This window comes from Canis lupus, chromosome 17, assembly GCF_011100685.1.
Source record: "Canis lupus familiaris isolate Mischka breed German Shepherd chromosome 17, alternate assembly UU_Cfam_GSD_1.0, whole genome shotgun sequence".
Classification (NCBI taxonomy): domain Eukaryota; kingdom Metazoa; phylum Chordata; class Mammalia; order Carnivora; family Canidae; genus Canis; species Canis lupus.
Genome location: NC_049238.1, coordinates 40595196 through 40618906, shown reverse-complemented (window position 1 = coordinate 40618906; position 23711 = coordinate 40595196). Strand labels below are relative to the sequence as shown.

At 38.9% G+C, this 23711-nt stretch overlaps 1 protein-coding gene across 1 annotated transcript in view; it reads left to right on the top strand.

Moving 5' to 3' along the window:
- Positions 1–23711, top strand: part of DNAH6 (dynein axonemal heavy chain 6) — a 234851-nt gene that overhangs the window by 96151 nt on the left and 114989 nt on the right. Inside the window, exons 33-40 of the mRNA XM_038561598.1 lie at positions 894–1061; positions 4858–5006; positions 6346–6453; positions 9759–10314; positions 11109–11231; positions 17915–18097; positions 18658–18801; positions 22742–22963. Coding sequence (XP_038417526.1) covers positions 894–1061; positions 4858–5006; positions 6346–6453; positions 9759–10314; positions 11109–11231; positions 17915–18097; positions 18658–18801; positions 22742–22963 — 1653 coding nt within the window. The remainder of the gene's footprint in view (positions 1–893; positions 1062–4857; positions 5007–6345; positions 6454–9758; positions 10315–11108; positions 11232–17914; positions 18098–18657; positions 18802–22741; positions 22964–23711) is intronic.

Genomic DNA, 23711 nt, shown 5'->3' with positions numbered 1-23711 from the left:
ACCTTTGATACTATCACTCTGCCCAAAATTCTAAGCTTCCCTCCACCTACAGGACAAAATCTAAATTCCTTATCCCAGTGTGCAAGACTTCTGATGCTCAGGCCTCAGCCTAGCTACACTTTCCTCTTGGAACTTTACCCTTAGTGAATGGCTGTCCATTTCCTGAACATGCACTGCTCCTTGTGACCAGATGGCTGCCTCTGCTTATCCATGTGAAATGCCCTTCTTCATTCTTCAGTCCCCCAGCAGGCATCCCTGTTCCTCCTGTGGACTTCGCACACACCTCCAGTGGAGCATCTGTTGTTCTACATGACCACAGGTTCCACATCTGACTCCACACTGCAGGCCTGGGAGCTTCTCGGGGCCTCAGGAGTGAGTCTCCCTCAGCTCTCCACCTCCACACCTGACCCCATGCCTCATCTGTAACAGATGCTCAACGGGTGTTCCTTTTGAATGAGAGTCAAGGGTGGGGCAACAGTAACAGTGGGGCCTCCAACACCCAAGGACTAAGATCCCATTGGAATTTCTTCTACCCAGAAAGTAGGGTAGAAGGTTTCAGGGCCATTAAACCTATCTTGAATTGAGGAGTCTCAGCAAGAGGTTGAGAGGCCTAAAATATTAACAGGACTGGGCCAGAAAGGAAGAGACAATTTGGGCAAAGCAGGGGCAGGGAGGCAGAAAGCAGGAAATACTGAGCCCAGAAGAGATTGAGAGTGGGTAGAACAGAATCGGGAGGGAAACATTCCCTGTTGTCCAACAGCAGGATTCACTAGGCTGATGGTCTTTGCTTGAATGTTCCATACACAAGGCTTGAACTCAAGTGGTGTTTATGTGAAAGAATTTCTAAATGTTTGGAGAAGTGTTAACTTATAGTTTCTCTTTCCTTTAAACAGCTGTCTAGATTCATGTTTGAGGGACGGGAAATAAAGTTGGTCATGACCTGTGCAGCCTTTATCACAATGAATCCTGGATACGCAGGCAGAACCGAATTGCCAGATAATTTGAAAGCCCTGTTTAGACCCTTTGCAATGATGGTTCCAAATTACACTTTGATTGCAGAGGTGAGCTTCATGTTATAAAGCAGGAAAAATTTAAGCATGTTTTTTATTTACCATTTGATTCTATTGAGATGGAAAGTTTCCTTTAGGAATGTGCCCTGGCACAAGTTACACATTATCGTTTGCTCTTCAGTGTAGAAATGATTGTTATCACTTATAATGTTTTGATGTGTGTGCATGTGTGTATAACTGCTATATCCCTCCTGCCCAGAATGGTATATGGAAGATAGTAGGCCCCTTAGACTGGAATGAATCAGTTAATTTAATTAGTCAGTTCATTGGCGTTTATTCATTTCTAAGAATTAAAATGTCTGGGGACAACTGAGTGGCTCAGTTGGTTAAGTATCTGCCTTCAGCCCAGGTCATGATCTTGGGGTCCTGGGATCCAGCACTGTGTGGGGTTACCTGCTCAGTGAAGAGTCTATTTCTCCCTTTCCCTCTGCCCCTGATTGTCCTCTCTCTCTCTCTGTGTCTCACTCTCTCTGTCTCACTCTCTCTCTCTCTCCCCCTCAAATAAATAAAATCCACCCCAAAATCAAAATGTCTGAATGCATTCTAAAAATTCTATTGCAGTATTGTGATTTATAGGAAATAGATATTTGGTCACTCAATCCAAATAGATTTCCATACGTATTTGGTCTTCATCCACAGTTTCTGGCTTACAGCTCCTACAAACCTTGAAATTTTCTGTGATCAGGTGGTTAAAGTGTCTTTTGTTATGTTAGTGCGATGCTTTTTAGAAAGCCCTTAGGTAACCTAAGGATGGAGGGGAGGCTGGTTGCCCGGAGAACCAACCCTGTGATTACAGGGGAACCTTCAATCCCATGTTTGCCCTCTGGACAGGAGATAGGAGCTGGAGGTTGGATCAGCCAAAAGCCAATGATCAATCATGAACTTGTAATGAAGCCTCCATAAAAACCCAAAATGACTGGGTTTAGAGAGTTTATGGGTTGGTGAACACTTGGAGACTGGGAAGAGCGGTGTGCCTGAAGAGGGCATGGAAGCTCCAAGCCCCGTCCCCATACCTTGCCCTATGCATTCTTTTCCATCTGTCTGTTGATTCATATCCTTTATCTTCAATAAACTAATACTTGTGTTTTCCCGAGTTTTGTGAGCTGCTCTAGCAACTTAAAAGAACCTAAGCAGGAGGTCATTGTGATGTAGGAAAGACATTAGGGTTCAAGGCTGATGGCCAAGAAAGAATTCTTGAGACATCTTTGGTGCAAAAAAAGGTGGTTTTAGTAAAGCACAGGGACAGGACACGTGGGCAGAAATAGTTGCACTGGGATCATGAGGAGTGGCTCATTATAGACTTTCAAGTTGGAAGACGATTACGGACAGCGTTAAGTCTCTAAGGAATTTTGGAAACAAGGTTTCCAGGACCTTGAGGGGGCTAGCTATTGTTAGGAAAAGGTCATTTATTACCATCTAATAAAACCTTAGTCATGAGACAGACCCTTCAGATGATATATGGATGGGTCATATGCTTGGAAGATGACTGCCAATATGTATCTTGGGGGTTAGAAATAAAGGAAGTTTCCAAAGGGATTTTTATACATTAAAATAGACTTACAGGATTCAGAGTGTCAGGCTAAGATTACCTTTTGCCCTTAGCAAAGTATCAATGTCCAGACAGTTGCGTCCTTAGAGGAATGTCACTGTGCCCTTGTCTGTAGGTAATAAGGATATTTAATAATTTTTCTTCTGCCTTTGTTTCCCACATCAGTTGGAACCTCTAATCTGTAGCAGTCAGAAACACAGATAACAGCCCGGACTTGTGACTGGCATCTGAAGTGGGGGATGGGAGGCAGTCTTGTAGGACTGAGCCTTTAACCTGTGGAATCTGATGCAGTCTCTGGCATTAGAATGAAATTGCTCAGAAAGTATAGATTATTCCTGTGGCTAATAAATGCCTTTAATAACGCTAATTTATTCTTCTACAAGAAATAAAAGAAATTACCTAAGAATGGAATGGACCATACCAAATCCTATAACTTTTATTGGTATAATACTTAGAGCATCTCATGGGTCTTCCAGCACCCTTTGTGGGCATGGTAGGGTGAAGAGCAGTTAAGACAGGTGGTGTTTTCCCTCTAGACCCTCTGTGGACAGGAATAATAAATGATTTGTTCATTGTCCAAAGCTGGTAGGAAGAAAACCAGATTTAGAACTCAGTCCAAAATTTTATTCATATCTCATTCTTTGTCTTGTTGTTATATTACTTAATGATCAATTGGGGAAATTTCAAAAAACAGTTTCTGAGTGCTATTAGCATTGTTGTTAAAGACTGAATGAATTGGGGTCTGTCCATAGTAAATATTTTTAATATTTTTAATTACCTGCAATGTGCAGAGCACTGTGCTAATTTTTAATGATAGCGTTAGGAGTTAGTTAGACAGTTACATAGTCCGGGCAGGGTCCCCAACAGGAAAATATGGAGTCAAAACAACTAAAATGAAACATCACTGACATCCTGTTTTGCAGCTTAGATAGGACCATACTAGTGTTCTGCTTTGCAGCCTTTGCAGAAATGACTTCTGCAAAACATCCTAAAATAAGACAACCACAAAAGCACTTGTTTTCGTTTTTAAGATTCTATTTATTTATTTGAGAGAGAGAGAGCATGAGCAGGAGTGAGGGGCAGAGGGAGAGGGAGGAACAAACTCCCTGCTGAGTAGGGAACACAAAGAGGGGCTTGATCCCAGGATCCTGGGATCATAACCTGAGCAGAAGGCCGACACTTAACTGACTGAGCCACTTAGGCACCCCAACAAAAGCATTTGTTAATATCATAGGCAAGGGGCAGTTAAGACCTAAGTCCCCAGATGCCAGCAAAAAAAGACCATCACCATAGAGGCATTAGCCTAATAAGTAGACAGATACATGACCAAAGCCCTGATTGGCATGACTCATCACACCCTGATTGCTTAAGATAGTTCCACAAAACTTTTTTTTCCACAAAAGAGTTTATAAAAACCCCTAAGCTTAGAAACTCCAAGGGCAACCCATTCAGACCCTTCTCCCTCTCTAGGAGCTTTATAATCTTGCTCAATAAACTTTGCTTTGGTGCCCACCATTCCTTGTCTGGTCCCCTCTTAATTCTCTGAGGCAGCAACCAAGAACTTTGGGCAATTAGGGGACAAAAATCCTGTAACAATAGAGCAATAAACAAACAGACATCAGTAAGAAACATCTACATCATTTCAAATCCTGATTCTGAGGCTAACTGCAGTGACTTGAATAGGTTATGGATTGAAGAAAAGATCCACACTCACCTCCACTGTCATCACCCAATTTATTTAGCCAAGAATGCAGAAACTTATCAAAAGGAAGATAACCTTCTAGGGCAGAGGAAGGGTACAAATCTGTGTAGGTTGCCTCAATACTCAGGGAGCTCTAAGGGAGCACCCAGCTATCACTGATTCTGTCCACAGGGTGGTGTTCCTGTAAGGTGGGAGAAACTCAAGTCTTGCTTTTGTACTCATACCTTACAACACCATCCAACCTTCATAATGTGAATGTTTTCTAACAGAAGGCTCTACTGCTCCTTGAACTAAATGTCACCAATGCCACATCTCATCTATAGAAAGAAAGCAGAATCACTGCTCAACCATCGCTGTATAACATTCCACCTTCCACCTTCTTATAACACAGAAAATCCTTTTCCTTTCAATCTTAAATGATATAACAACTTGGAGAGGTAAAATGCCTAAAGTAGATTTTGAATACATTGGTATTATGCTAATATGTTGCCATCAATACAGTATAAGAAGCATTGCATTGTACTTTTCCATTCTAGGTAATTCTATATTCTGAAGGATTTGAATCCAGTAAAATATTAGCAAGAAAAATGACTCAGATGTATAAACTCTGCAGTGAACAGCTCTCTCAGCAGGATCACTACGACTTTGGCATGAGAGCTGTAAAGTCTGTACTGGTCATGGCTGGGTAAGAAGCCAAAGTGGTCAAGAATGAAATTCTAAACCACGTAATCAAAGCATTAAACGACTAATTTACACATGGCTCTTAAAGTGACATAGAAATGGACTATAAATGTTAGCTGCTACCATCATCATTTTGCCTTACACTCCCCATGCCACAGTCAAATGGGGCATCTCTTCTCATTGCACAGAAGTTCTGGTTGGCCCCATACTGAACCTGAGTCTCCACGCTGGGCTTCGGCTAGCTTTCATTTCCCCTGAACCCATCACAAAGGTTGGGTTTACTGTACTTAAAAGCCTTTATTACCGTAGGTAGGATGAGTAGACTTAAAAGGCACCGTTTGTTATGCACATACAGTAAATTTAAGACCTACACATCGCCTGACAAAGACCAAAGAAGTGCTGAGAGAAGCTTCAGTGTCCTCCTTCTGGCCTCAGTCCAGGCTTACGTCCTAGGCTCCATTTCTGCCTTTACAGTATGGTCCAACACTGAGCTGCTTTGTAATTTCTAGTAAAGCAGCTTTCTAGTGTCTTCATGTCCCAACTTCTCTCTCTATAACTTCCTGAAACTCTTACCTCTGGACCCCCACTTTATCCAGAGTCTCTCTAGTCCTTTTTCCTAGGCCATGACTCACTGGTCTGGGATCCACAATCCAGGGCCTCTTCTGTCAGGCCCCTGTATCCCAGGGCTCTGAGCAAATCTCCCTGCCCTTTTCTGTTCTTTCTTTCAACCTCCCAGCTACAGTAGTTTTCCCCTTTACAGGACTGCCATGTAAAGACCAAGGATACTAAAGAGTTTGGATATACTTGCACTCCAGAAACACGACCACCTGCCAGGGGACAAGACAGACATGGGAGCAGTCACCTAGGACACAGTGCATGGGGGCAACCATAATAGGGCTGTGCCTGAGGTTCGCTGAGGAGGGCAATAGAGGAACTTTCTGGAGGAGAAAGTAACTGGGCTGGGTTTTGAAGGAGAAATCGGAGCAAAGCAGGACTTTCTGGGCTGAGAGAAAAGAAAGTTGCAGGAATGTGAATCATATGGTGCATTCGGGAAACTGAAAATTCAGGTTGGATAAAGTCTGGATTGATGCAGGGAGGTCAAGAAAATACCTTTACCATTCTTCTCAAAGCCATGTAGCCAGTGCCTTATCTGTCCTTGTGCTCTGATGGAAATGGACAATGGGTATGCAAGGAAAAACAATCCTCCCCTTCTAACTGGAATCCGCAGAGGGGTGCCTTCCACAGCTTTTTGCAAATAGAATCCCTAACCTACTGGCTAGGAAAATCATGCTCAGTAGTATTAGGTCCTTGGAACATCATCTAAATTATACCTTTAAATTTAGGTCTTTAAAAAGGGAGAATCCAGACCTCAGTGAAGATGTGGTGTTGATAAGAGCTTTACGAGACTCCAATTTGCCAAAATTCCTAACAGATGATGCTCTTCTGTTCAGGTAAATTTCTAGATGTTACAGAATAAAGCATAGCTGCCATGTAGAGGTAAAGGGTAGTCTTCTCTTCAGTTATGTCTATGTCTTACAAGGTAATAATGTACTCATCTTTTCTGGAGAAATTTATTACAGTTTAAAAAATACTAGTTTAAAATAAAGAACCTAAAATTTAAGCATCAATCAGTCCTTTCTTTTTTCTTTTTCAAAATATTGGTCACTAGGATGTGTGTTATACAAATTAGCATTCGATTATAAGTTCTGACCTAAGAGAAATTCCTGACCCCCAAAAAATCAGACTTGGGGCATAACATAAATATGATGGCTTTTATCTACTTCTACTTTTACTATTGAATTTTATGTTTATTGAGGTCGTACATGTATACAGTTGTAAAAAGTATCACAAATTAGTCTCATGAGAAACAGTAGCTCCATGCCCTTCACCAACTCCCAATTCCCAAAGGCACTCATTTTTCAATTCTTTTGTTTCTTTATTTTGTTGTTATTTCCCTACATATTTTTATTACTGCATTTATGCTATTTTTTTATTTTTCAGTTTTAGATATGTGCTATAGAGTTAGTAAATGGAAGATGAGGATATGCACATGCACTTCTTCCCGTCCTCTTACCCTCCCTGTGGTTATATTGCAGTCTAACTGGAGCTAAATGTCCAGGTTTCCATAATTTATTACAGCTATATAAACAGTATCCACAGCTGAGCTACGTTTTCCTTGTTTTATTTTCTTTTCCCTGCATTTGTTGATTGTCTTAGTTTTTATTTTTTAATCCTTTACCTACTTTCCTATAAATTTATTAATAATTTATTTCCAAATTCTGCCAGAGTATGTGTAAACCTCCTTTAAAAAACAAAAAACCAAAAAAAAAAAAAAAACAAAAAAAAAAAAAAACAAAAAAAAAAAACAAAAAACCTGGGGGATCCCTGGGTGGCTCAGCGGTTTGGCGCCTATCTTAGGCTCAGGGTGTGATCCTGGAGTCCTGGGATCAAGTCCCACATCAGGCTCCCTGCATGGAGCCTGCTTCTCCCGCTGCCTGTGTCTCTGCTTCTCTCTCTCTCTCTCTCTCTCTCTCTCTCTAATGAATAAATAAATAAAATCTTTAAAAAATAAAACAAAATAAAAATTTAAAACCCTTTTAATTATATAAGACATTCTAGCAAATTTGTCTCTTTGGAGCCCTCTGTTCTTCTGCTCTAATCTGGATTATTTGTCCATTATCTGTTACACATTGATCATCCTGGGATGCCCACTTATGATGGTGTTGAAGTTTCCTTTGCTTTTGTCCTGTCAGATCTTCTCATTTCCAGAACATGTCTACTGTCTTTTGGCAAAACACAATGATTAAAATTCCTACACCTTTATCTTTGCACACCTATGATACTTCTATAAAGTGATATTCTAGTACATAAGTTTCCTAGGTTTAATTTTTTTAAGATTTTATGTATTTATTCATGAGAGACACATAGAGAGAAAGAGAGAGAGAGAGGGAGAGAGAGAGAGAGGCAAAGACACAGGTAGCGGGAGAAGCAGGCTCCATGCAGAGAGCCTGACGTGGGACTCAATCCTGGGTCTCCAGGATCACGCCCTGGGCTGAAGGCAGCGCTAAGCCTCTGAGCCACCCAAGCATCCCAGTTTCCTAGGTTTTACAGAGTATGAGTATTTTTTTTTTTTTTTTTTAGATTTTATTTATTTATTCATGATAGTCACAGAGAGAGAGAGAGAGGCAGAGACACAGGCAGAGGGAGAAGCAGGCTCCATGCAGGGAGCCTGATGTGGGATTCGATCCCGGGTCTCCAGGATCGCGCCCTGGGCCAAAGGCAGGCGCCAAACCGCTGCACCACCCAGGGATCCCCGAGTATGAGTATTTTTAATTTAGATAGATTCTATTAAAGCATTGTCCAAAGATATTTACATTTATACAAATGATTTTATGACAATACCTGTTTCCTTTTAAATGTTTTAGAGAGTGACCAAAAGTTGTACACTATTTTAATATGCATTTCTTTAATTTTTAATGCCATGGAGCATTATTTCTTGTGTCCATTAGTCATTTACATTTATTTTTAGAGCATATTTCTATTGTGCTCTTTTTTATTGATTTGTAAGAAATCATAAACTTCATGTGGTATATAAATTGGAAATACTTTTCTAAGTCTATCATTCTTTAAGTTTATAGATAAAACCTTTTATCTCACACTAGTTTATGGGTTTTTGCTTGTTTGTCACTTTACCAACTTTAAAAATAATAGTTGTAGATTTCTTATCTTCCTTAGAAAGACCTTGGCTAGATGGAGGGTGGGTGTTAAAGAGGGTGCTTGTTATAATGAGCACTGGGTGTTGTATGTAAGTGATGAATCACTGAATTCTACTCAGAAACCAATATTATACTGTCTGTTAACTAGATTTTAAACTTTTTAAAAATTTAAATAAAATAGAGCAGCCCAGGTGGCTCAGCGGTTTAGCGTAGCCTTTAGCCTGGGGCCTGATCCTGGAGACCCAGGATCAAGTCCCACGTTGGGCTCCCTACATGGAGCCTGCTTCTCCCTCTGCCTCTTTCTCTCTTTCTCTCTCTCTCTCTCTTTGTGTCTCTCATGAATAAATAAAATCTTTTAAAAATTTTAAATAAAATAAAATAAATTGAAAGTCCTTCTTAACCATAGTGTTGCAAAATACATCTCTTACATTTTCATCTAGTATTTTTGTTGTCATTTCATACTAAACTCTACTGCATTTCAAATATATTTGTGTATATAGTATGAGGTAAGAATTTAGCTTCTTTTTTACCCATAGAAATATCTCATATTATCTGCTTCTCACAGAAACAGTTAACTTTCCCTTTACTCCCTTTTTTTAACCTACTACTAATTTCTATTTCTATTCCCATCTTAGTTTTCTAAATGCCCATTCAGTTATAAGCATGCATAAATGCTTTTGGAAGAAATTGAGATATAAATATAATTTTTAAAATAAATTGATAAATTCATCATTTTCTATGTTTGGTTCTATGCCATGTACTGTGGACAATACAAACACATAAGAAATATTCCTTACCTCAAGAAGCTCCCAATGTACTTAAGAACATTGGTGTACTGTACAAGAAACAAAAAGAATCATATACAATATCAGAGAAATATTAGATTCTGGTATAACACATTGGACAGACTAGAACTGTGCATGTTCAGAAGAAAAGATCAAGGAGAAAAAGAAGATTCAATGTAATCAATGATTGTAATAAATTAATTGTAACAAATTGGGAAATATCAATAACTGATGGTTTTATTTTTGTTTTTTCAGTGGAATCATATCTGATCTTTTTCCTGGAGTCCAAATTCCAGAACATGATTATGGTATATTGCAGTCAACAATTATAGATGTCATGAGTAAAAAGAATCTTCAGCCTGAGATATGTATGGTTAAAAAAGTAATACAGTTTTATGAAACTATGCTGGTAAGACATGGTGTGATGTTAGTTGGGCCAACAGGAGGTGGCAAGACCACAGTTTACCAAATACTAGCAGAAACTTTAGGGAATTTGCATAAACTTGGTGTAGACAATCCCTTTTACCAACCAGTTAAAACGTACGTTCTTAATCCTAAATCAATTACAATGGGTGAATTATATGGTGAAGTTAACAACATAACCTTGGAGTGGAAAGATGGTTTGATGGCACTAAGTGTCCGAGCAGCTGTGAATGACACTTCAGAAGACCATAAATGGATCATCAGTGATGGGCCCGTGGATGCTCTTTGGATTGAAAATATGAATACAGTATTGGATGATAACAAGATGCTCTGTCTGGCTAACAGTGAGAGGATCAAACTCACACCTCAAATCCACATGCTTTTTGAGGTAAATATATATTATATGCCTTACTGTGGCATAAAATCATTCATTAGATTGGCATGCCATCATCAATTTTTTTCTTGTTGATATATCATTTACTATCTGTAAGGCCTACCATGGTGTTTTGTTTATATACGAAATTGTTTACATACTTATCAAATTGTCCTTTTATAATAGAGTGTGTATCCTGAGAACCAAAGACTCTTAGATATTCCTGTTTCTCTCTAAACAAGAAATAAAATAAATCTTCCTTAGCACTTGTTTCCTTTCTTTTGGAAATAATTAATATATAGCTTGATGATGTTACATAATTTGAAATACTTTCTAAGAAAAAAAAGTTATATTTACTATGAATAAATTATCCCTCTGTGGCATGAATATTGGTGAAGGGATTGGAAGAGGAATGTGGACCTAATAGAGTTGTAAAATATTCTGGAAGCTACCACCCCTACTGTACCCATTCACCAAACATGGATCAAATGCCTACTAAGTGCTAGGCATTCAGCTATGTATGAGATATAAGAATGAAAAAGTAAAGAAGTGAAAAGCAAAGAGGGGAAGAAAGAAATACTTCTACCTTCCCATAAGGATTTATTTAACATTATCCTCTTATATTTGTGTGGGGTTTTTCACCTTATGCCTCACTTACCTTTCCTCCTCCATTTTTGATTACTTAAGGCTGTCTCTCCTGTATACAAAGCTTTCAGTGTTAAGTTTAAACATGTGATCCATGAACATTGAAGGTGGAAGAATTAGGAAGTATAATTAACTACTTTTTGTTCAACTTCCTTGGATTTTAGGTGCAAGATCTAAGGGTTGCCTCTCCAGCAACAGTCAGTCGATGCGGAATGGTGTTCGTGGATCCTGAAGAACTGAAATGGATGCCTTATGTTAAAACGTGGATGAAGAGTATTTCTAAAAAAGTAAGGACAACCAGATACTCCACAATATATCCATCTGTCGAGATGGAGGCCCTGGTGTGCCCAAACTGCAGTAAGTTAAGAGATCTCATTGTGCTTCATGGAGGACATTCCAACATTATATCCAGTGCCTCTCCCTAAGAATTCTTGAGATGCTCCAGAAATGTTAATATCCTCCCCAAATCTGTCATTATCTGTTACCTCAGCCTGCCAGGCTGCCTAGGCACTGATTCCTGCCCACTCTCCCTGGCTTCTCTGCAGATTGGTTCCTCTCCAGGACAAATACAAACTGCTTCCTCAAGTCCCCCAAACACAGCTAGCACAGGCTGGGGCATTAAAAGACTCTGCAGAAGGCTTGGGACAATGAGGGAATCACAAGGCAGAAAAAGAACATTTCAATCCAGGCACTGTCATTGTTTTTAGATTGTAGAGCCCCTATCACCTCTGAGAGAAAGGAAAGCCAGTTTACCTCCCACCCAATCTTAGGTCTCTGGCCCAAGATGAGTTTTTACCTCGGAGAAAACATGCCACATTATTATATGGAACAGCTCAGGTCTATATCACCTTCTGCACCCTCTCCATTCTAAAACAAGAGTTCTCTTTGCCTTAGCTTAACAAGGGAGCTTTGGAGGTGTTGCATCCCATCCCAGCCCCCACTCCAGAGAGCCATTTTTTTTTCTGCCTCTCCTCCTCCAAAGATGAATCAGGAAATTATTATTTTTTTCATTCTTAGGCATCAACATTTGAACAATAATATGTTCCAGTTTCAGAGTACATTATCAAAGAAAATAATCCTCAGAATTGAGAATATATCATGAACTACCATAAGATTTTAAACTTTCCCAAATTTACTCTTCTTTTTAAATTAATAGGCGGTGTTACTTAAAGCACTCTTAGGTTTATAAAAAACGTTTAATGGAAGGTACAGAGCATTATCATATATACTCCTCCTCCAAATATAGTTTTTCCTATTAACATCCTGCACTGGCGTGGTACATTTGTTAAAAGTGATTTGTTAAAATTGATGAAACATTACTGATATATTACTATCAACTAAAGTGCATGGTATATGTTGGTGTTCACTTTCTGTGTTGTATAGTTCTGTGGGTTTGGACAAGTATGTAATGTCACGTATCCACTCTTATATAATTATACATAATAGTTTCACTGACTTAAAATCTGTACTGTACCCATGCATCCATCCATATCCCTCCCAACCCCTGGCAACCATTCATCTTTTTATTGTCTCCATAGTTTTGCCTTTTTCGGAATGTCATGTAGTTTTTTCAGATTGGCTTCCTTCACTTAATAATACGCTTCTAAGTTTCCTCTCTGTCTTTCTGTGGCTTGATAGCTCATTTCTTTTTGGTGCTGAATAATATTCCACTGTATGGATTTACTAAGTCTATCCATTCATCTACTGAAGGACATCTTGATTGCTTCCAGGTTTGGGCAATTATGAAGAAAGCTGTAAACATCTGTATGTTTATCTGTTTTTGTGTAGATGTAAGTTTTCAATTCACTTGGGTAAAATACCTAGGAGTATGATTGCTGGATTTTATGATAAAATTTTATTTAGCTTTATTAGAAACTGCCAGTTCATCTTCCAAAGTGCTATACCATTTTGCATTCCCACCAGCAATGAATAAGAATTCTTGCTGCACATCCTCACCAGCATTTGGTGATATTGGTGTTTTAGATTTTCACCATTCAAATAGGTATGTCTTGTTGCTTTAATGTGCCTTTCTCCAATAGGTTATCATGTATGTTTTTTCATATGCTTATTTATCATCTGAATATCTCCTTTGGTGAGGTGCCTATTCAAATCTTGCTCATTTTTTATTGGGTTGTTTCCTATTTTTTAGTTTTTCAAGTTCCTTTTTTTATAATAAATTTATTTTTTTATTGGTGTTCAATTTGCCAACATACAGAATAACACCCAGTGCTCATCCCGTCAATTGCCCCCCTCAGTGCCCGTCACCCATTCACCCCCACCCCCTGCCCTCCTCCCCTTCCACCACCCCTAGTTCATTTCCCAGAGTTAGGAGTCTTCATGTTCTGCCTCCCTTTCTGATATTTCCCACCCATTTCTTCTCCCTTCCCTTCTATTCCCTTTCACTATTATTTATATTCCCCAAATGAATGAGACCATATAATGTTTGTCCTTCTCCGATTGACTTATTTCACTCAGCATAATAACCTCCAGTTCCATCCAGGTTGAAGCAAATGGTGGGTATTTGTTGTTTCTAATGGCTGAGTAATACTCCATTGTATGCATAAACCACATCTTCTTTATCCATTCATCTTTCGATGGACACCGAAGCTCCTTCCACAGTTTGGCTATTGTGGCCATTGCTGCTAGAAACATTGGGGTGCAGGTGTCCCGGCATTTCATTGCATCTGCATCTTTGGGGTAAATCCCCAGCAGTGCAATTGCTGGGTCGTAGGGCAGATTTATTTTTAACTCTTTGAGGAACCTCCACACAGTTTTCCAGAGTGGCTGCACCAGTTCACATTCCCACCAACAGTGCAAGAGGGTTCCCTTTTCTCTGCATCCTCTCCAACATTTGTGGTTTCCTGCCTTGTTAATTTTCCCCATTCTCACTGGTGTGAGGTGGTATCTCATTGTGGTTTTGATTTGTATTTCCCTGATGGCAAGTGATGCGGAGCATTTTCTCATGTGCTTGTTGGCCATGTCGATGTCTTCCTCTGTGAGATTTCTGTTCATGTCTTTTGCCCATTTCATGATTGGATTGTTTGTTTCTTTGTTGTTGAGTTGAATAAGTTCTTTATAGATCTTGGAAACTAGCCCTTTATCTGATACGTCATTTGCAAATATCTTCTCCCATTCTGTAGGTTGTCTGAGTTTTGTTGACTGTATCCTTTGCTGTGCAAAAGCTTCTTATCTTGATGAAGTCCCAATAGTTCATTTTTGCTTTTGTTTCTCTTGCCTTCGTGGATGTATCTTGCAAGAAGTTATGGGGCTGAGTTCAAAAAGGGTGTTGCCTGAGTTCTCCTCTAGGATTTTGATGGACTCTTGTCTCACATTTAGATCTTTCATCCATTTTGAGTTTATCTTTGTGTCTGATGTAAGAGAATGGTCTAGTTTCATTCTTCTGCACGTGGCTGTCCAATTTTCCAGCACCATTTATTGAAGAGACCGTCTTTTTTCCAGTGGATAGTCTTTCCTCCTTTGTCGAATATTAGTTGACCATAAAGTTGAGGGTCCACTTCTGGATTCTCTATTTTGTTTCATTGATCTATGTGTCTGTTTTTGTGCCAGTACCACACTGTCTTGATGACCACAGCTTTGTAGTACAACCTGAAATCTGCCATTGTGATGCCCCCAGCTATGGTTTTCTTTTTTAAAATTCCCTTGGCTATTCGGGGTCTTTTCTGATTCCACACAAATCTTAAAATAATTTGTTCTAACTCTTTGAAGTAAGTCCATGGTATTTTGATAGGGATTGCATTAAATGTGTAAATTGCCCTGGGTAACATTGACATTTTCACAATATTAATTCTGCCAATCCATGAGCATGGAATATTTTTCCATCTCTTTGTGTCTTCCTCAATTCCTTTCAGAAGTGTTCTATAGTTTTTAGGGTATAGATCCTTTACCTCTTTAGTTAGGTTTATAGCTAGGTATCTTATGCTTTTGGGTGCAATTGTAAATGGGATTGACTCCTTAATTGCTCTTTCTTCAGTCTCATTGTTAGTGTATAGAAATGCCACTGATTTCTGGGCATTGATTTTGTATCCTGCCACACTGCCTAATTGCTGTATGAGTTCTAGCAATCTTGGGGTGGAGGCTTTTGGGTTTTCTATGTAGAGTATCATGGCATCGGCAAAGAGGGAGAGTTTGACTTCTTCTTTGCCAATTTTTTTTCTCTTTGCCAATTTGAATGCCTTTAATGTCTTTTTGTTGTCTGATTGCTGAGGCTAGGACTTCCAGTACTATGCTGAATAGCAGTGGTGAGAGTGGACATCCCTGTCTTGTTCCTGATCTTAGGGGAAAGGCTCCCAGTGCTTCCCCATTGAGAATGATATTTGCTGTGGGCTTTTCGTAGATGGCTTTTAAGATGTTGAGGAATGTTCCCTCTATCCCTACACTCTGAAGAGTTTTGATCAGGAATGGATGCTATATTTTGTCAAATGGTTTCTCTACATCTATTGAGAGGATCATATGGTTCTTGTTTTTTCTCTTGCTGATATGATGAATCACATTGATTGTTTTACGAGTGTTGAACCAGCCTTGTGTCCCGGGGATAAATCCTACTTGGTCATGGTGAATAATTTTCTTAATGTATTGTTGGATCCTATTGGCTAGTATCTTGGCTAGTATCTGTCCCGGGGAGAGGCCGGATCCTGGGCTGTGTCCGGCGCCCTGTGCTCCGGAGCCTGCGCTGTTGGATTCGCGCTCCCACCCCGCAGCCCCCTCCGCGGAGCCTCTTCCTACGCCCGAGCCCCTCCGAGCTGCTCCAGTCCCGCCGTGGGCGCTGCAGCCCTTAGGGAGCTCGGCGCACTGTCCCGAGTGTTACTGTCCCCGGGAGCCCGAGGGCATCCCCGCCCTCCTGGGTCCTGCTCCAACTCCCCGCGAGCCCCTTTCCGCCCGGGAAGGTCGGTGCAGCTCCTGCTCCTCCGGGACGGGGCTCTCCTGTCCTGGGGACACTCGCCCCGGCCTCAGCCCGGCTCCTCGCGGGGCCCCTCCCCCTCGGAGGCCTTTTGTTTCTTTACTTCTTCCCCCCACCCCCCCTCCGTCTTCCTACCTGATAGAAGCACGAACTCTTCTCACTGTAGCATTCCAGCTGGTCTCTCTTTAAATCTCAGGCCGAACTCGTAGGTTTTCAGGATGATATGAAGGTTACCTAGGTAATGTGGTGGGGACAGGTACTTGGGGACCCTACTCTTCTGCCATCTTGCCCCGCCTCCCTCGAGTTCTTTATAATATTTTGGAGACAAGTTCTTTGTAGGGTGTGTGTTTTATAAAAATTTTCTCCCAGCCCGGCTTGTCTTTTCATTCTTTTTACAATCTTTCACAGAACACAAGTTTTATTTTGTTTTGTTTTTAAGATTTTATTTTTTATTCATGAGAGACACAGAAAGAGATAACACAACTTCTTTATTTTAATGAAGTCCAGCTTATCAAATATCCTTTCATGGTTTGAGCTTTTGGCATTGTTCTGGAAACCATTTCCAAACCTAAGGTCACCTAGATTTTCTCATCTGTTATCTTCTAAAAGTTTTTATAGTTTTGCTTTTTACATTTAGGTCTGTGGTTCATTTTGAGTTAACTTTTGTGAAAGGTGTAATATCTGTGTCTACATTCATATTTTTTTGTGCATAGATGTCTAGTTGTTACAACACCATTTGTTGAAAACACCATCCCTTCTCCATTGGATTACCTTTGCTCCTTTGTCATAGATCAGTTGATTATATTTGTATGAGTCTATCTCTGGATGGACTCTATTCTGTTCCATCGATCTATGTGTCTGTTCTTTTGCCAGTATCACACTGTCTTGATTACTGTCACTTTATAGTAAGTCTTGAAGTCAGATAACGTCAGCTTTCTAACTTTGTTCTTCAATATTATGCTATTTTGGGTATTTTGCCTCTCTGTATGCTGAAATACACAAAATAACTTCCTGGTGTTTTGATTCAGACTATATTGAATCTATAGATTAAGTTAGGAAGTATTGACATTTTAACAATATTGGATCTTCCTGTCCATACACATTGAATATCTTTCAGTTTACTTCGCTCATCTCTATCTTTTCATCAGAGTCTTGTAGTTTTTCTTATTTAGCTCTTGTACATATTTTGTTGGAATTATACCTAAGTATTTCATTTTTTGTGCTAATATAAATGGTGTTATATATTTTATGCCAAATTCCAATTATTCACTGCTGGTATATACGAAAGCAATTGACAACTTTGCATCCTACTACCTTGCTATAAGTGCTTATTAGTTCCAGGAGTTTTTGGTAAATTCTTACATAGACAATCATGTCATCTGTGAACAAAGACATTTTTTTCTTCCTTCTGTGTACTCTACTTCTTTTTATTGTCCTACTGCATTAGCTAAGAGTTCCAGTACAATGTTAAATAGGAATGCTGAGAAGGGCTACATTCTTTTTAAATCTTTGGGAATTATTCCTCTCCTTACATAGATTTTTAAATTGCTGTTTTTTATATTTCTTGTTTGTTTTTAATTGTTCTTAATTATAAGACTGCATGAAACATATATTGACAGTTAACAAATGATTATAAGACATTGTCCACTACCCAGAATCTCCTCTATATGTCTCTTCCAAATCAGATTTTTTTATCTCAATTTGTTTCATATCTTGTGATGTTTATACCCTTTAATCTAAAAGTCACAGAACAGGGACACGGGGTGGCTCAGTGGTTTGGTGCCTGCCTTCAGCCCAGGGTGTGATCCTGGAGTCCCAGGATCGAGTCCCATATCTGGCTCCCTACGTGGAGCCTGCTTCTCCCTCTGCCTGTGTCTCTGTCTCTCTTTCTCTCTCTCTCTGTGTCTCTCATGAATAAATAAATAAAATCTTAAAAAAAATAAAAGTCACAGAACATATTGCAATACACAGATTTAAACTAACCCATTTCTAAATTTGCTTACATATTTCATCTAGTCTTACTAAAATATTATTTGTTTATATGATTTTCAGCTGAATGAAGAAACCCAAGAATATATACTGAACCTTTTCCAACGTTATGTTGATGATGGTTTACATTTTATCAATAAAAAATGTGGCCAAGCTATCCCACAAGTGGACATCAGCAAAGTTACTACACTATGTTGCTTACTGGAGTCTTTGATACTTGGGAAAGATGGAGTTAATTTGACAATGGTATGAAAGGTTTTTCTCACTGCTATAAGGCTAGGAACATGAGATTGTTGTATAGATACTTTGCAAATAACAATTTTCTGTAAAACAATCATTTTTTATTTTTAAGTTAATTTTTTAGTGGAGTAATGATTATGAATAGATTCACAGAATCTCAAAATTGGAAGGAATGTAAGAGAACCTATAGTTTACTTTTGTACTCAGTATTTAAACTTCCTACAGTGTACAACACATTCTGCAACACATTCCCAGTATGTGTCTGCCTAGCAGCTGCTTAAATACCTTCACGGAGGTGTAAACAAAGTGATAATAGTCCATTGAAAGACAGCCTTGAGCTTTTTCCTACATATCCCTTGCCATTCATTTTCTCCTCAGTGTATTTAAATATGTAAAACATTGCTCTGTGAACTCTTGAGTCAACCATAAGAAACATATATTGTACCCTTTTTAAAATGCATAAGCCTAAACAAAAGAAAGCAATCTTTTGGCTTGGCTTTGCAATTTAAGGATTCTGTTTATAAAGTTAAATAAAATACTAAAATTCTTTCTCCTTGTTCATTCAGGAACAAACAAAATTGAATACAGTACTATGTCAGACTTTTGTATTCTGTTATTTATGGTCTTTGGGTGGCAATCTAACTGAAAACTACTGGGATTCTTTCGACACATTTATTAGAGCACAATTCGATGATAATCCTGATGCCAGGGTAAGAGCCAAATAAATTTCATTTTAACATAATTACTCTGAATCATTAAAATTAAATTTCAAGACTAAAATTTTAAAGGATTTAGTTCTGCAAATAAAAATATGTCACTAAAAGATTCTAAGATAGAGCAAATGAAGGGCTCCTGAGTGGCTCAGTCAGTTAAGCATCTGCCTTTGGCTCAGGTCATGATCCCAGGGTCCTGGGTTTGAGCCCCCACATCAGACTCTGCTCAGTAGGGAGCCTGCTTCTCCCTCTTCCTCTGCCACTCCCCCTTGCTTGTGCTCTCTCTCTCTCTCTCTCTCTCTTTCTCTCTCCCAAATAAATAAATAAAATATTTTTAAAAATAAGATTGAGCAAAAGAATAAATATATTGAGGATAATGTCAACCAGGTTTCTCACTGTTAGCAAAAGGATTTATTTACAAATATGTAAGGGGAGAAATTAGAAGGCACCTGTGTTCTTGCATTGGAATTGGAAGTCTTAGTACTCATAGATCAAAAAAAATGAATATATGAAAATGAATACATATATTCATACAACATACGTAAATTTCCTAGTTCTGTTTGCTGATAGGAATTAGAAGAAAGGAAACCTCAAGAGCAATATGCATACCTAATATGATAAGTTCTAAATATCTGTTCTCCATGAAAGGGAGCCAAGGCTCTTTAATGAAATAGCTGATTCCAGGAGTAGGACAGGGGAAAGTGCAAAATTATGACAGCAAAGAAGTACTCAAAGAATGATTACTCATGTCAAAAGACTCTCACTGACCAAATCTGAACAGATTTGAGCATTAAAATAAATAATAATAGTATAAGATTACAAGCCTTTACATGAAATAAAAATCTGTGTGTCAGTATTCATAACAGAAATATACCTGAATAAATGGGGGAGAAGGAAGAGCTGTTTTTCACAGAAGAATACCAATTAATCTATATAGGAGAAATGATGGAGTTAGAAAATCATTACTCTGCAGCCTCTATAGTAATAATTGATTTAGGCAAGAATTATCAATAGATACTAAAGCTAGTGAATGAAGGCTTGATGAGAAACAATATTTACATAGTTTCAAAGTATTTCCTACAAATTATTGATTAATTGCAAAAAGAAAACTAGTATTGTTACAGTAAAGAAACCATGCAGACACTACCTTAACTAAGAAATCAATTTAACATCATCAGTATTAGGACAAACCTGTGCCTCCTGATATAGAGCACTGAGAAGGACGCAACCTCACTTGTGAAGTATTCCTTTCAAACATGGATGATCTGAATCTAATTATGAAATACACCTGGAATACCCAAACTGAGGAGCATTCTATAAAATAAATTGGCTTATATTCTCCAAAAATGTCTGTCGTAGGAGACAAAGAAAGCTGAGGACCTTTTCCAAATGAAAAGACTAAAGAGATATAACTAAATACAGTGCATTATCCTGTATAGGGTCCTAACTGGGGAAAAACATAGCTATAAGTGGCATTATTAAAAACACTGACAATATTTGAATATGGAATGTAAGTTAGGTAATAACATATCACTATTCAATTTCCTGATTTTGATTGTGATTATATAAGAAAATATCTTTGTTGTTCAGGAAACACACACTCAGTTATTTAGAGTAAGGTGAAATAGTGTATACAATTAACTCTCATAGAGTAGAAAAAACAATAATAAAGCAAAGGGGGCAAAATGTGGACAATCAATCTAGATAAAGAATATATGAGGTTCTTTGCACTCTTTTTTTAACTTTTCTTTAAGTTTTAGATTATATAAAAGTAAAAAGTTACCAGAAGAAGAAAAAATTCCCTAAGAATCTAAACCCTATGGATTAGGACCTTATCGTAGGTATGAAACACTTCTGGATCCTCAAGATGACTGTATCATAATTGGACAGGATGGACCATTTTAAGGACAATTGGAAATTTGAGACAGACAGATCTCTCTGGATCAAGAGAAATGATCTGGGATGGTCAGTAGGAGATGGTCCAAAGCAAGCATTCATTTCAACAGATTCATTTCAACAAATAGTATTCATATCAACAAATATGTACTGAAAATCTATTACACAATAGGCACCATTCTGTGTACTGGGGCTAACACAAGTAAACAGAGTGTGGTATTAGCACAACATAGACAAATAGACCAGACAGGTAGACTAGTGACTTCTCTCAGAGGAAGGTATGGATGGTATTGATGGGGAAGGGGAAGAAAGGAGCATTCTGAGGCTCTGAATATGTTCTACATCATGATCCAGGGGTAGTTACATTGATATTTGCATATGCAAAAACACCTTAAACTGAACCCTTAAAATCTGACAAAAGATGTTACACCTCAAAAGTTTAAAAAAAATAGGATAAAATAGAAAATAGAGTGAATTGCAGACAGTAGGGGTAAATATTATATATATATTTGTAGACACACGTATATGTATGTACTAGGTCACCGTATAAAATGGATTTCTTATTAAGAGTTACTGTTGGGCACCTGGGCACCAGTCAGTTAAGCATCTGCCTTTGGCTCAGGTCATGGGCCCAGGGTCCTGGGATCAATCCCCTGTGGTCCTCGTTGTCATAGTTGTCATCATCATCGTGGTCGTTGGGCTCCCTGCTCAGCAGGGAGTCTGCTTTTCCCTCTCCCTTGCTTGGCCCTTCCCCCTCCATTCATGTTCTTTCTTTTGCTTTTTGTCTCTCTAAAATAAATAATCTTTTTTAAAAAATAAAGTTGCTGTCAAATGAGATTGAAATAACTGCTCTGCACAGCTGCCAGAATGAACTTTCTGAAATACAATCTAGTCATGTCACCTATCTGCTCAGAATCCTTCATTGAATTCTTGGTCCAAGCTCTTTAAAAAGTGAAGCTGGAGCACCTAGGTGGCTCAGTCAGCTGAGCATCTAACTCTTGGTTTCAGTTCAGTTCCTGATCTCATGGGTGGTGAGATCCATGCTCTACACGATCTGCTTGGATATTCTTTCCCTCTGGCCCTTCCACATCCCCGCCCCCCCTTGCGCACACATGCCTTCTCTTGCTCTAAATAAATACATAAATATTTTTTAAAAAGAAAGAAAAAAGAAAACTAGAGCTTTTCATAACCTGGCCCCTGTGTTCCCAGATTATCTCTCACTGTACATACTGCTCTCATATTTCCCAGCATGGTACTTCCCATGTCTTCAGCCTTCTCTTTACCCTCCTTTCCTCATCCCATTTCTTCTTTGCCCATGGGACTCCTGCTTGTCCTTCAAGTCTGAACTGTAACATCACCTCTTGGAAGCTTTCTTGATTGAATTTCCAGCCATCACTATAACCCCTGCAAATAGAAATGAATCATCTTGCCTTTGTAAATGTACTAACTCCACTGGACTCTTACTTCTCTGTAATATTAACTGATATGCTTGTATTCCCCCATGTGAATTTCAGGGTCATTAAAGACAGACACTGGGTCTCATTCATCATTCACGTCTACCACCAAGCACAGTAGTTGGCAAGGAGTAAGCCCCCAAATGTTTACTTGAATTGAAAATGCTCTACAATTCAAGTCTAAGGTGGTTTTAAAAAAAAAAGATTTATTTGAGAAAAAGAGTGAGAGAAACAAGCCAGGGGGAGGGCAGAGGGACAAGCAGACTCCCCCCTGAGGGAGGAGTGGGGGCTCAATCCCAGGACTCTGAGATCATGACCTCCGCCTAAGTCAGATGCTTAACTGACCAAGGCACCCAGGTACCCTCTAATCTAAGGTTTTAATATAATAGATATATAATATTTTTTGTTCATTGTGTTGCATAGTTATGTTTAAAGTATTAGATTTTGATACCTAAACAACTATTTCTCTACAAAGAAAATAGAAACCCAAATACATTCATATTCTATGACTGCCTTTGTTTATGTGTGAATTTTTCTATTGCTACGTGTCAATCCTATTGAACACGGTATTTGATTTTATACTTCAGCTTCCCAGCTCTGGCGACCTGTGGAGCATTCACATGGACTTCGACACCAAACGGCTAGATCCCTGGGAACGAATAATACCTACCTTCAAGTACAGTCGAGACATTCCCTTTTTCGAAATGCTTGTCCCCACAACTGACACAGTGCGCTTTGGGTATCTAATGGAAAAACTGCTGGCAGTCAGGCATTCAGTGTTGTTTACGGGAATAACTGGAGTTGGCAAGGTGGGAAACCTATCTGAAACGAGGTCTGTCCACAAATGAGGGCATGGTAGACATAGAACTGTAAGCCCCAGAAATAACACATTATTCTTCAGAGGAAATTCCTTTGAATTTTGATCATTTTGCAGGAAGAATGTAACTATGCTGAATCTATGTCTAGAGAATTACTCCGAAGTTTGCCAGTTTCTGAGTAAATCCTTGGGGTCAATACCACACATAAACCAGAGGACCCTGTGGACCAATGTTTTGGGGCTTGGGAGCTTTTTTTGTTATTTTATCCCTTGGAATTTCTGAGGCTGCCACCACACAGGTGAGGGTGGGAATTGGTCAGAATAGTTTGTGTCCCCAGCAGAGGGTTGATAAAGCTCAGTGTGTCTGCTCTTGCCCATTTACTTCTATCTGACATAGCAGTGGGGTTTGGAAAAAACAGAGTGTGGAGGGAAATGTTGATTGTGTGGTCTTTATCATTTGGGAGGGGCCCCCATAGAGACTCGCTATTGACTATTTCTTTTTTTTTTCCTCTTTTATTTCCCTTCTAAGTTATTTCTAAAAGAAGTTTGGGTTCTTCTATGCTTGACTTGGATAGGAACCAAGTTGGATTTTGGTATAAAACCAAAATAAAAACTTTTGCTAAGATAGAGCTGGTTAGAGTATTTCTATGACTCTGATAAATATAATTAAATATAATCCCTAGGAAGAAGGTAGACATTTCAATGGGGCTTTAACCTATCTCCTTTATCCTGTTTCTTAC